Source organism: Corvus hawaiiensis, chromosome 2 (assembly GCF_020740725.1).
Source record: "Corvus hawaiiensis isolate bCorHaw1 chromosome 2, bCorHaw1.pri.cur, whole genome shotgun sequence".
Lineage (NCBI taxonomy): Eukaryota > Metazoa > Chordata > Aves > Passeriformes > Corvidae > Corvus > Corvus hawaiiensis.
The window spans coordinates 112307773-112321955 of NC_063214.1; the positions used below are offsets into that span (position 1 = coordinate 112307773).

At 36.1% G+C, this 14183-nt stretch overlaps 1 protein-coding gene across 4 annotated transcripts in view; it reads left to right on the forward strand.

Moving 5' to 3' along the window:
- Positions 1 to 14183, forward strand: part of GK (glycerol kinase) — a 35037-nt gene that overhangs the window by 16954 nt on the left and 3900 nt on the right. For 3 of the 4 annotated variants that reach the window (XM_048288580.1, XM_048288589.1, XM_048288605.1), the window contains 9 exons: positions 269 to 311; positions 978 to 1058; positions 2955 to 3033; positions 4877 to 4973; positions 6480 to 6564; positions 9868 to 9988; positions 10180 to 10323; positions 10913 to 10990; positions 12475 to 12561. In XM_048288580.1, coding sequence (XP_048144537.1) covers positions 269 to 311; positions 978 to 1058; positions 2955 to 3033; positions 4877 to 4973; positions 6480 to 6564; positions 9868 to 9988; positions 10180 to 10323; positions 10913 to 10990; positions 12475 to 12561 — 815 coding nt within the window. The remainder of the gene's footprint in view (positions 1 to 268; positions 312 to 977; positions 1059 to 2954; positions 3034 to 4876; positions 4974 to 6479; positions 6565 to 9867; positions 9989 to 10179; positions 10324 to 10912; positions 10991 to 12474; positions 12562 to 14183) is intronic. The other variant, XM_048288597.1, reaches the window with a different exon arrangement.

The following is a 14183-nucleotide window of genomic DNA, read 5'->3' on the forward strand; positions in this document are numbered from 1 at the left end:
ACACTTAGTTTTCAGCCATATCTGCTCCTTGATCAAATGTTAGACAAAAAATAGCCAGAGAGAAAGAGAGAGACATGTGACTAGATTTTTCAGCTTCAGGCTGCATTAAAATCAACTTTTTGAGGATAGTTTTATCATTAGTTAATGGTAGCAAAACCTTCAAGGGTCAGGAAGTGGTGTGTTGATTCCTCACAGGGGACTCATGGATTGCAGTAACAGGTTATTCTTTAAACATTGTGGTTTTAACTTTGCTTTGCTTTCATGCTAGGTACGGAACAGGTTGTTTCTTGCTGTGCAATACAGGTCAGAAGGTCAGTTGCATTTTTGTTTGCTTTTTTGTTTTTCACAATCTCTATTTAAGTTCTGAAATACAACTGTATGTTAGCCATTCTTGGACTTATTTACAACAATTATATTGCCAGACATAGGGAAAAGCACATACTGAAAACTGAAAGAATAAAAGTAGTAATTTTTTCAACGTATTTCTGTAAGACTCCATTTCCTACCTCCTTAAGGTTCCAAACAGAACTTTTCTTAACAAGTTTCTTGCTCTTCCCTTTTATATGTTTCTCGTCACCCAGACGGGATTAAGTGTTATGTTATTTAACCATGTGCTTTTTTCCTTGTCTTTGCTCTTTTATTTCTTCCCTTCATTTTCTCTCATTATTTCTTTGTAGTTGGAGTTGAATAAATAGCGCAAAACTGTGACTTCCTTTTCCTTTACATCTTCCCTTAAGGACCCTCAACTCTTTTCTATAAGGAGGATGGAAAGATCTGCAGCAGCTTGTGGAAACAAGAATTAGCACCAGCAATCTGAGTGTTCTATCTTAGGTGTTTATTTAGAGTGACTGAAAATTACTTTGTTTAAATTTTGCTTGAAGGTTTGGTCCATTGTTTATTATAATTTGAGTGGTTTTATTTCAATATTTTCAGCCTCTGTTCATGCTTTACCTTTTCTTTCCCCTTTCCCCATTTAGTCTGTGTTTTCTGAGCATGGTCTTATAACCACAATAGCTTACAAAATGGGCAGAGACAAACCTGCTTTTTATGCACTAGAGGTAAGTTCAGTAGTTTCTTCCTTTTTGTAATGATACATCTAGTTTACTTCTGTTATCTGGTATTTTTATGGTATCTTCAGCTGTGTGGAAATGAAAATAGCTCTGTATTATGCTTGTGTGCCTGAAGGCTTCTGTGTGGTTTTGGTTATCCCTGTCTCCAATCTATATCATGTAATCTAATAAAAACTGTTTCTTCATTGCATCATTTATACTTTCAGAGCTAGATGGCTAAAACATTTTTTCTGCTACTCAGTCTCTCAAATCTTTAATAAATAATATTAATTAAAAGACATGATTTTTTAAATACTAAATTGGGTTTAAAAAAGGGGGAGAAGTACTAGTGTTTCAGTTATTACCTCATTAAAAAAGTCATAGCTAAATGTTTTTTATTTTGTTCTAATGGATTTTACTTCTAACTTTCAAAAATCTTAATCAAATTTCTGGGAAAAAATCCTCTAACAATTTGGCTTTTTTACCTCTCTGATTCAGGTGCCTACTTACAGAATTCAGTTTCTCAGTTCTCCAAACTGAGAAAGTCTGAGGGCATCCAAATTCTATAGAAAATTGTATTTATCTTTAAACTTCAGGGCTCATTGTTCTATAGCTCTGCTTCTGAAGCACAGATCAGCTGAGCACCTATTTGGCACCAAAGCTTTGATGGGAACAGCAAAATGATTATTCTTCCATCTGTGCTGCTTACTGTGCTAAGTATTGTAATATAATAATTATTCTCAAAACACATACGCTGAATGCTGATATTGAGCTTTTGTAGACAGACTGTGTTTTCCATGTGAAACAAAGACAACACAGGATTTTTTTCATTGTGAGAATAGTTTGTGGTTTATGGTACTTTATTAGGATGTGGGAGGCTGCATTCAGTTCCTTTTCCTTCCCTGAGGAAAGTGAATCCTGTATTTGCCATGACCTAGCAAACTCTGGGATTTTTGTTGTGTGTGGGTGTGTGAGAGGTTTGTTTTATTTTTAACCCGTGTTCTTAAAACGAGAACTGAAACTGTCTTGAGAGTGATTTGTATTCCTGCATGCTGAAACACCTGCACTTTGCTGCTTCTTCACCTCCAAGTCTTTAATGATATTGTCTGAAAACATGGCTTCAACAGAAGCTGTTAAGTGTGCTTTGTTCTGTATCCATGCTAGAATCATATACAATCTGCTGGTTGAGACACTTTGCAGAGAGGCAAAAAATGTGGATTCAGCCTTTTCCTTTAATCAAACTGGTATCTTGTAACTGTAATAGCCAGCTGCATAGAAAACACCCCTGCCCCTTCTAGCAGTGGCTTTGAATGAAAATATAATGCTGCTCCTGATTTACTTGAAGCTTAGTCTGCTGGACTTGGCTTTGGGGTTAGATGCCATTCATCTGTGATGTGATGAAGCCTTTCAGGGCCATTTGCTGAGGCAATAGAGAAATTTGCTGGCAAATGCATGAGCGCCTAAATTTTCTGTCTTTCTGGATGTTTGTATTTAGATTAGACATAATTAGTCTTGTTTTTTAAATCAAAGCATAAAAATATTAATGTGTCAGGAAAGGAAGTCTGAGGCTACTGAACCTCATAACTGTATATTCGGAAGCCATAAATTAGAAAGACAAGAAGACTGCTTAGGAAATGTCATTGTAATTTTCCCCCATACAAAAAAAAGCATACAATATACACCTTCTCTACATGGAGTCTGTGTAACAGGCTGCCCTTTTTACATGGCAGTCTCCAGATGCCAAGAAACTTTGTGGTTTGGTTGTGAGCATTCCTGGGAGTGCTTCAAGTTGTGACTGTAAGCCTGCAGCTGGAGGCCACAGCGACCCCTCCTCCCCAGTCTTTTAAAAAGCAGCGCAAAGCTACCAGTTGTTGTCTCCTAATGGAGTGACTTTGTTTCTTTCAGGGATCTGTTGCAATAGCTGGTGCTGTTGTTCGTTGGCTGAGGGACAATCTGGGTATTGCTAAGACTTCACAGGAAGTTGGTGAGTATGGAGTTGTTCAGTTTTTTAAATTTTCCAGTGTTATGATGTCTCTATTGGTGAATGAAAGCTCAAAATATTTAAGTAAAGAAAAGCTGGAAGGTGCATATATTTTGCTGTGTTTAAACACAACAAAAATTTACTTTGCATCCATGAGCTCACTGATTGATACATGTATTTCATAGAGCCTATCAACTCAGCCTTGGAAATGCTTTGTCAGCTTTGCTCTGTTGCAATCTGTACTTTTTAGTAGTTTCCTCGGTAAGCACATACTCAGGAGGATACTATACTTACTGAGTATCTCCTGGTTTTATACAGTGTTGAAGTTTACAGAGCCAAGAGTATTTAAGTCTGTATTACAGAAACCAGCCTATATTTGTTCCTAAACCTACATATTCTTGTCATAAACGTGAGAACCTGAGGCCCTGCATGTGCAAATATTTATGTAGAAGGCTTCATATCCATTGAAGTAGGGATCTCAGTTTGCAAAGTTGTCTCTTTAAGAAGATGTGGAGGAGGGTAATCTGTTTTGGCTAATAATGCAGTAATCCTTTAGCATATGTGTAGCTGATGTTTCCTGATTCAAATTAACTGAAACAAGCTGGTTTGTAACATAAAAACTAGGAACATACCAAAATTTGGAAAACAAAAAATGTCAGAAGCATGCAAGGGCAAAAGTTTGAAAGTGACTGATTTAATGAGATCTAGGATTAAAAAGACATTCATTACATATTTTTAATAAATTGATATCATATTCAAAGGTGGGAAAATTTAGAATTAAAATTTTAAGTAAAACTTCAAAGATTTAGCAAAAACTTAGAGCATCAGGCTGTTTTTTTGAAAGAAAGCTTTGAAGATCATACAGAAGAATATAAACTGCTGTCACATAAATTAGCCAGTTGTTGAGACACTATAGTACCTCTTCACAAGTTTGACAAGACCTTTGAAAGGTCTAAGTTTCAAGACCTTTAACCTTGCCAGTGTTGTTAAAGTCATGTAGGGATTCATCATCTCTTTCTGTGTCACTGAACTTGTCCATCCTTCTGCCTTCACTCTTTTTTGAAGTGGAGTCTGTATGAAAGTATCCTTTTAGAAAGACTTTTTAAAGATGATCGATGATCAATTATCAATGCAAACAGAAGAAATCTGCAGAAGCAGAAAGAAAATGCTCTTCTTTCTTGTTTTAGGAAAGAGCTGTTCATTAGCATTATCTCTTCTGTAATTCTAAATGTCTTAATATAATTTTTTAAATTACAAATATTTCAGTATTGAGGAGTTCATACATCCACAGTTACCATTCTCATATCAGGAAACTTCAGATTTCCTTGTAGCTGGCCTTGTGATTATATACTTAAGCTGACAATTTGGAGCTCTAAATCCATTTGAAATTGATGGGAATTTAGGTCTTAACTCCCTTTGGTCTTGATCCAGTTTCACTTGCTTGCCTTGACTTAAATGGAAGTAAAGTGTGACCTTTTGGACTGCTTTGAAGGTAGCATTCTTTACCCACAGGATAGATAACCTTTGAAAACCTCATAAAATCTAGGACAGAATATTGAGTACACAGTATTGGGTTTCAGTTTTCATTTTGCATTTTGCATTTTACATTTCCCACAACTCCCTATGCTCCATCTCTTCCTTTCATATTGTTGCAAAAGGAAAACTGGTTAACAAGGAACAGAGTGCCAGCATTGGTTGTATTTTCTAGTTGTATACATGTCTGGATTATATTTGTAGCTACCTAAGATATCCTGAATATTTTTCTTATTTAAATAATAATTAAGTGCTGTAATTAAGTGTTGGTACAGTTGTGAAAAGCTAAGTAAGTGCTTTGTGTGTGCATTAGAAAAACTGGCTGCAGATGTGGGAACTTCTTACGGCTGCTACTTTGTACCAGCGTTTTCAGGACTGTATGCACCATACTGGGAACCCAGTGCAAGGGGGTAAGGATCTGACTGAACGCTGCTTTTGCAGGGGGATTTAATCATTTTACAAATACCATTCCTTCCAGGTATGTGAAATGGTCCTTTGTAGTATCTTCATGGGCTACTGTTTCTGTTTTGTATTTAAACTGTTCAAAACGGCAACTGCTACTGGGAGGAAAGGAAGGATTAGCTACCCCAGCTACTCATCCTCATCTCCCCTCCTTGTCCCACTCCTCAAAAAAAAACCCCAAAAAACAGTGTGGGGGATTAGGGCAGGGAAAACAATTTTTGGTTTTGAAAGGATTTTCATCTCACTCAAGTAAAAGAAGAGGTTTGTAGTCCTGTGAACTGTGTCAGGCAACAAAAGTACTAAAGGAAGAATTTAGTGCTGATTAGTGGTTTTGAGTTCGGTTTCAGTACTTAACTCCTTCCCACTTTGCCTCCTTCCCCTTATATACAGTTTTCTTTCCAGTCTATTGAAAATTCTTTTCTACTCCTTTTTTCCAGTCCCTTTTCTGGTAGTTCAGACTCAGCCACCTGGTAATACTTCAAACTATGTTTTCATTTGTCTTTTCTGCTCTTGTGAGCTTGCTACTGTTGTTGGAATCACAACATGCCAGTCATGGAAGCATAACAAATATAAACATAGAATAACTTTCCTAGAGTGGAAAAAGAAGTCTTAAAGGATATCTTGTTCCCAAAGTTTCAAGTAGTTGCATCTTTAGAATTCAGATGCTTCTTGTATGTAAGGAAAAAGAAAAATCTCAGAGTTTGATGTTTTTACAGCTTTTCGTATCACAGTGGCTAACTTTTTAATGGTTAAAAACTGATCTTTGGAGTGGTAACAATTAAAAATATCCTTTAATATCTTTGAACTTGCATGTATGCAGCAGTATTTCTGTGCAGTACCATGCTGCTCCTCAGATGTTGAAATAGAATAAAGGATGGTTATTTGCTCTGCACTTCAGAGTACATTGGCAGAATTCAGCTTACTCATGGTTAGATGTAGCATACTTCTCATATCCAAAAATCTCTTTGAAGGTTCAGAAGCAACTAATCATCAGACTAGATCTGAAAACAATTTCAAACATTTAGAGCACAGCACCAATGTATATGGGCTTTTCCTTAAGAACCGAAAGCATTAGAGAATTTATTAAGATTTTAGTGATAATGTATATTATTTTTTTAAAGATAAATCAACCTCAATCATATCTTTTTTTTTCTTGAAGACAGACTAGAATTTATGGGGGTGTTTGTATGTGTGTATGGATGAATCTACATCCATCTGCATGCAGATTGGGAAAAAATATAATTTATGGTAACTGTATTGATTGGACCCTGAAAGCACCTTGTCAGGAAAATGAGACTGTTTAGATTAAAGAAAAACAAGCTTTTTAATATTAAAAAGTAATCTTCATACAATGGAATTGAATGAGATTTGAATTATAAGACCTAGGTGTGAAGTATAGGTTCATGTCTGATAAAGAAGAGTGTCCTAATTGGGTTTTTTTCTCTCTTCAACAGTATCATCTGTGGCCTTACTCAGTTTACAAATAAAAGCCATATCGCGTTCGCTGCACTAGAAGCAGTCTGCTTTCAAACACGAGAGGTAAAGGCAAATTGGGTCCTAAATTCATTGTAAATTAGTGTGATAACGGGAACTGCAGCTCTCCAGGAAAAGAGGAGATCTAAAAGATTTAATGAAGATTAATCATATGCTTTATATTGTACTTGGATGCTGTTCTTGTCTTTACTTGTTGCTAATGTTGAAAAATTGCTCCTGTGGACTTAGCTAAAATTGAGTGGTACATTTTTTTGGAGTGGTAATGCTGCTTTTTATCAGCACGTAAAATAAGGTGAACATATTTTGTGAATGTTTTGAGGGGCAGAACATAGAATCATTTAAATGACAGGGCAGTGACATAACTACAGAGTATCATTAGTGTAGGAGACTACACTTTATACTCTCTGCTGTGACAGAGATGACTTATGTTGCTTTTGGTACACAAGAACAAAAACTAGTTAAAATAAGACAGCAGCAAACATACCAAGGGAAATCTGGATTCACTTCCTGCCTGTTCCATCCTTCACTGCCTCAGCTGGCATTCTGCAACAGCCAACCGAAATTCTCACAGAGGAAATGAATCCCCCAACCAAATCAAAGGGATTGATATCAGTATGAGCATTGAATCTTTATATCACCATCTACTCCTCCCTGTGTTTGCAGTCCATGGGTTCTGTGCAAATACAGGAGGAAATTAAATCCTTAGACCCTGCAGGATAACCATCAAACCTTAATTTGATTGCATGAATTAAACTGCTGTTATTTAAACATACTGATTTTTAAAATAACACCCAGCTCAAACCATGTAAGATGAGGAGACCAGTGTGCTGTTTCTTTAGTGACAGAGAATAAAGTACTCATGGAAAAAGACTGACAGAAATTTCACCCAGGCTTTTGCTTTTGAAGCTGTGCTGACAGCCTCTGAGTCCTCAGAAGGTTGTGAAGGAAATTGGAAGTAGCATTCTAATTCTCTAATTCTTGTACTAGAAGTAAGGGTAAAGTTACAGGCAAGTGAACTGATTTGTTGTCTACTCCTCTTTCCTTGTCCATCCTCCCATCCATTCCCTCTCGTGTGACAGCTCAGTGAACTTTTCAGCAGAAAATTATCCCTTTTTTCTGGGCTATTTTTCTGCTGGATTAATGACCTCAGCTGCCTCACAGAGGCATGCAGCAAATGTCAGAATGCAAGGCTGGGCATGTGGCTGGGAGTAGGAGAGAGGGGAATAAAGCTGTCAGAGTGAGTGAGGGTGAAGTTCACTGTTTGAACAGATCTAACACTTCCCCATACTTTACTCAGTGTGCTTTTACCACAATGACAGGAGTGCCTGATCAGGCACTGGACACTCTTAAATGAACAGATTAAGTCATAGCAACACAGGTAAAATATATGTATGCTTTCTAAAGATACATCATTAGTTCTGCCTTGTCAAAAATAAAGTTCTTTTAATTCCAGTGAAAATGGAAGTCTTCAGGAAAACCTGTCCATGTCACATTCATTGGAATTCTTGCCTGTTTTATCATGACATTCAGTGCTCCTGAGTACATTGTTATCCAAAAGCTTCTTCCTTATGCAGATGACACTTGTTACATTTTTTCTTCCAGAAGGCATTTTGGAAAAATAAGCAATTTTTCAGTTCTAAGAGCTGTACAATGCTGTCATTAGGCAAAATTTGCATACTTGGATCCTTGCTCTTCATCCAACCTCCGTACAATAGATAGCAGCAGCATGATCATGATTTGTTTTGTTCCTTCATCCCTTCCTGGCTTCTAGCATTCTTTTCATTTTTTTAATCTCTGCTGAGTGCGTGCTCTTACACAGTGCGTGCTCTTACACATGCCCTTACACAGTGTTAAACAAACCCAGAGCCTCCAATGGTGCTGAAGTTCTGAATGGTAAAAAAAGGCAGATAATATTGCCTTAGACAAATGGAAAATGGTATGTGTGAAGGAAATAAGTACTAGTATAGTATTGCCAGCAAACTTTGCTGCTGTGCTGTGAATCCTGTTTTCTAATTTATGTCTTGTGCATTGAACAGTGCAGGGCCGTGGGCAGAAGCTGCCACCATGAAAACTGGCCTTACTCTCCTTACCTTGTGATTTTTAACCTTTATTTATCCTGGGCAGTTCCTTTCACCCCTTTAAAGATTTTTCTGGTTACGGACCTTGCTGGCTTAATTTCTGGAAATGGGGAGAAAATTTACTGGACAGTTCATCTCCATGTAGTTTTCACTGTCTTGCAAGCCTACAATTTTTTGTTCATTTTTAAATAGCATGTTGACTTTTCCTGGTAAGGATTGTATTACTGGGTACTTTGTAGCTACGGAACAGGGCAGAATGTGTTGTAGTTTTGGTCTTTTTTTGTGGTCTGTGTTGTTTTGTCATTTAAAGCTGAGAAAAGCACACCTCTTTTTTTATTTAAATACACTGAAAAATTACAGAGAGAAAATCATTCTGCACTTGTTAATGCCTAACTTGTCAACAAAAATTATGCACTAACCTTACAAAATGTAAATGAGATATTTAACTGATTGCTTTTACAAAACCCTACAAAAAACACTATTCTGTATTTAATGGTGCTTGTAGGGTAATGCCATGGTGTTACCAGTAACTAAGGTTTGCGGCAGGTCTGATGTTTTTAGGAAATCCTCTAAAAAGCATATTGAGAGGTATCAGTGAATTAAATACTCCGTCTTAGTTAATTATCCCTTGCAAACACTTCAACACTTTTCAGCTACAGACTGTGCCCAAAAGGAAACATAATTTTACAAAAAATTATACTAACAGCTTATTTTTGCTGTCTATATTGTTTGATATAAAATTCTCAGTTTTCAACAACTAACTGAAAACATTTGAAGAGGTCGCTCTTTCAAAACATTTGAATATTCCTCAGTTCTTACTGAAGTGTCTTCCAGATTGCCAGTTCAAATGTTTTAATTCTTCAATTCTTTAATCCATCAAATTAGAGAAAGTATTTAGACAAAGGGTGATCAGCTGAAGGACTCCATTTATTACTGCTGTTTCCCTTGTTAGCTCTGATAAATTTTCACATCAGCTTTTCTTAAAATTCTTCTTAGGCCACATAAGCAGCACATAGGCTACATCTAGAGCACCTGAGGAGAAAGATCTCTACACTAGGATTTCTGTAATGAACAGAATGCATGTGCTGTATATTAAACAAAACTGTGTTGTCATTACATCTGCTTTGCTTTTTATAGGAGAGAGGAATGATCTACTTAACCCTCTTCAGCAAATGGTGAACTGTCAGTGTTTTACACTCAGAGGGTATCATGGAGGGTATCAGAGCACTTCTGTGCAATTAAATTGTAACATCTGTTACTCATATTTTAGATTCTAGATGCCATGAACAAGGACTGTGGGATTCCACTAAGTCAGTTACAAGTAGATGGAGGAATGACCAATAACAAAATCCTCATGCAACTCCAATCAGACATCCTCTGTATTCCAGTAGGTAAGATGAATTTACAGCTCCTGTTTTCTTTTTAATGCTGAAAACAACATTGGTTTGTAATGGCTGTTGAGAGCAAATTGGATGGCTTGCTTTGTTGTTGTATCTTGATAGATATGTAAATCTTTAGTTCTGGTGTCATCAAGGTGACTTCCATTAAAAATCATTATGGTCTTCTCTGTGGTTTGCTTCAGTAAAACCATCAATGCCTGAAACAACAGCTTTAGGAGCTGCTATGGCAGCAGGAGCTGCAGAAGGAGTTGGAGTTTGGAGTCTGAATCCTGGAGATTTGACAGCAGTGACATGTGAACGATTTGAACCACAGATCAACCCAGAGGGTAAAACCTTTTCATGTTTTCTGACTTGCAAACTTATTTTTTTCACAGATATTGAAAGGACTGGTTTTGGATACTCTTCTTTCGGCTTTAAAAAGCCTACATTAATTATTGCTTTTTAGCTAGCTATCTTTCTCATCAATTTTTAAGTGCTTGTAGAGATAGAAAGTATCTACTTGACATAATTAATCTCTGTGCAAAATAAATGCTTTTTTGTCTTTTCAGTTGTTTCTTAATTTTTGGTGCATAATTTTGTCTTACCATTTTGATTATAATTACGTCTAAAATCCCTACTTCAAGACAGAATTTGAAGGGTTTCTACATAAATATCAATTGCTTCATTTTGTTCTGCTTGTAAATCTTCTTATTGGTGAACATGAAGAAAATGTCTTTTATTTCTTGTTACTATGAATAACTGCTGGGTTTGGGGTGGAGTTTTTTTGTATTCAAGAAAGGATTTTATATTAATTTCTCTGTGCAAACAAATGATACTGTGCAAAAGAGTAAAAAACTCATATTGCCGTGTCTGGTTCTTAAATACTTGTAGTTGTATTCCTATGCATTGAGATGTTTGCTGATTTCTTAATTTCAGAAAGCGAATATCGCTATGCCAGATGGAAGAAAGCTGTGATGAAATCTATGGGATGGGAGACATCTGACAGTCCAAATGGTAAACCAAAATTTAATGCAGGTCAAGTATTATTAATTAGCCAGTTAGCCTAGGTGGCTCATCTTGCTTTTGTTGACCTTTTCTGTTCATACCATCCCTGGACTATTATAGTGATTTAAAGATCATTACTTAAATCCACTGTGGAAACAGAGCAGGAAAATAGAAAGCTGGGTCTTCCTCCTGAAAGGAGAGCACAAGCAATATCTTACAGAACAGCTGCAGGTTTTGCAGAATGGTACTGGTTTACAAAAGAAAAATAATCTCACCTACAAGACTAGATACAGCACAATTCAAAGAACGCAGGGATTTTTTAAAATTTCTTATACCATAACCTCACACTACAAAGGAGAAAAGTTTCATCCTGTGATTTTTCTTGCTGTATCTTGCCTTTGTTATTTGCTATGTAGGAAGGAGGGATTGATATCCACATCAAAATCTATTTGACCCGTAGGGGGTAAGAGCAGGAAGTTATCAATGAAGTCAAGAGTTACACAGACCTATTGTTCACATAGAGAAAATATGAAAACACTTTTGAGGGACTGAACAAGATCTTTCCTCTGAAGTAGAGGGCTTTCTCATTTGCCATGTTTTAATTAAATTAAACCTGCAGTCTTCTGTGATCTATAATTTGAATTTTTATTTTAGTACTATTTTGGGATAAGTTTTCAGTCCTGAGTAATCCTGTAACACATCATTTATAGGCTTTATCTTCATTTAATTTCCCTTTTGCTGGAAAACTATTAGAATGAAAAGTATTAAGTAAAGAATCCTCAAAATGTAAACTCCCCCCACAATCCAAAATCCACAGTTGGAGCCCTCAAGCTGCATGTGGTCACTTTGTTCTTGAAAGCTAAAATTTTCCTTTTGCCATCCTATATGTTGGTTTAAGTATTTTATTTAACACTGTGGTTTACAAACAATTCTGCCAAGGCTATTGGGAAGGGGAAGAGGTGACTTAACATGAGCAATATGATTCACTTCAGTATTGACCTTTATGATTTAGTACCCTTACATCTAACCTGATGCTTATCTTACTTAGATATCTTTATTTCCTTTTGAAGGAAAATCTGCCTTGCAGAAAATAAAACTAGGGGTTTTTTCTTCAATTAATGTGAAGACATATGTTTATCAAAACTTACTTCAGTGATTATCTGGACTAACACCTGGGGGGAAACCAGAAAACCTGGTTCAGAATAAAGAACACCTGTTCTTTTCCTTAGTTCTTTGATACTTTAGGGGTAGGATTGGAGAATACTAGAAATGGGCTCAACCTAGATGGTGCTGACAGGGGAATTTGGATTTGAACTCTTACAGGGAGAACCTGTTTTGAATTATTATGGGGTTCATGCATAATATTTTTTTCGTTCTTCTGCAAATGTCACTACATTTGTTACTTTTTGTGTATTTAACACCTATATTGCAATTTATATATATTTCTCTTTTGATTTGCTTGACTGGAAACACCGTCCCCTGGATGCCATCAGGTGACACTAGTATCTTCTCTAGTCTGCCTTTGGGTATTTTTATTATGAGTAGCATGGTAATGTTAATTGGAGCAAAGTACATCTCAGGTTAGTTATTATTTGAACTAGATCACTTTAAAAACTATCTGCACTATTTTAAGTTTTGGGGGGTTTTGTATTCTATCTGTTTGGAGCAAAAATGACTGATGCTTTTTGTTGTTCATGCACACAAACATTCAGGCATAATCTACCTAAGAGAACCAAGGGAATGCTGTCTCCATTCTCACGTGCCATTTAATTTGCAGTTGTTGGATGTACATGAAACCTTGGACTCTCCCCTCCCTTTGTCTCTCTGTGCAGACTGTACACAGTTTATAAAAGGGGTTTGGGTTGGAGCAGCCTAGCAGAGTTATGTGTTGCCTGCTTCACAGTGTGCATTGCAGTTAGAGTAAGGTTCCATTCTTTATCCTGTGTTTCTTCCTACACAGTTTTTAATTATTTTGAGGATCTCATTTAAATTAAGTGAAAACTTTTTCTTCTGTCCCTGAAAGGCTTCATGCACCTGTTTGATTTTTCTAGACTCCTTGAAACTATTGTATTGTTAGAAATTTTCATCTACTAAATCTATAAAACATTCTTCTTGTATTTTTCTCTTGATGGAGAAGTGAATTAAATTAGTCTAAAAAGAAGAGACCCTAAAAGGCTTAGCTGCAAAACTGGGAAGGGATTGTGTGCATATGCAATGAAGATGCATCTTCCACCTGTTAATATACAATTTATTTTAAAAGAAAATTCTTAATATAGAAGACAGTGTTAGTTACTTATGCCAGAAGCAAGACATTTCATTAAGATATTCTTACAGTAAGAAAAGGATGTTTATTTGATGGTGTCATTTATTCCTTTTTGTTGCAGAATTTCATTCCAAATGAAGTATTTTACAGTATAGGCATTGTTGCTGCTTAGTAAGCTGTTTGGGGGTTGTTTAGTTTTCTTTTTTTGTTTTGGTTTTGGAGGGATAGGCAGAGGGTGTTAATTAGACAGTTGAGGACTCTAGCATGCTCCTGTGATGATGTGTTTGTATTTTATTTCTACTCATTCAGCCTGAATTTTCAATTGTAATTTTCCTTGCATGGAAGAGACGGTTGCAGCTTGTAGGAGAACTAAAATCAAACTAAACAAGTGCTAGCCAAAATCAAACTGAACAAATGGATTGACAGTCATTTACTAACTCTGGAATGTCTCTGTGAGTGAGAAAGATCTATGTTATGAAGAATAAAATAAAACCAGCTGTGAATAAGTGGGTAAATTTTTAACATGCTGAACAAAGTAACATGAATATAAATTCCAGGTCAGGTTCTTCACCACATAGAGGGTACCTAAAATAATATGGAAAATCAATGATAAATTAGCAGATAAGCAACTTTAATTCTGGGAATTCCTTTTTAAAAACAACTAATCAGTAACTTGCATATTAAACTTGCACTGCTGGAACTCATAAGAAAAGATTTCTTTTTCTCCCTACCTTAAGCTTGTCAGTGCCTTGCTGACTCACAAGTGGGAAACATATTCATCTCAACTCACCATGGCCTTTAGAACCCATTTTTGACCTTGTTTTCAGATAACACTAGCTATCAATATACTATGTGTATATAATTATACATACCAATATAATTACTTTATATGTGAATATATTGCATTATTATTTACATGGTAAGCTTGGGGACAGGAGA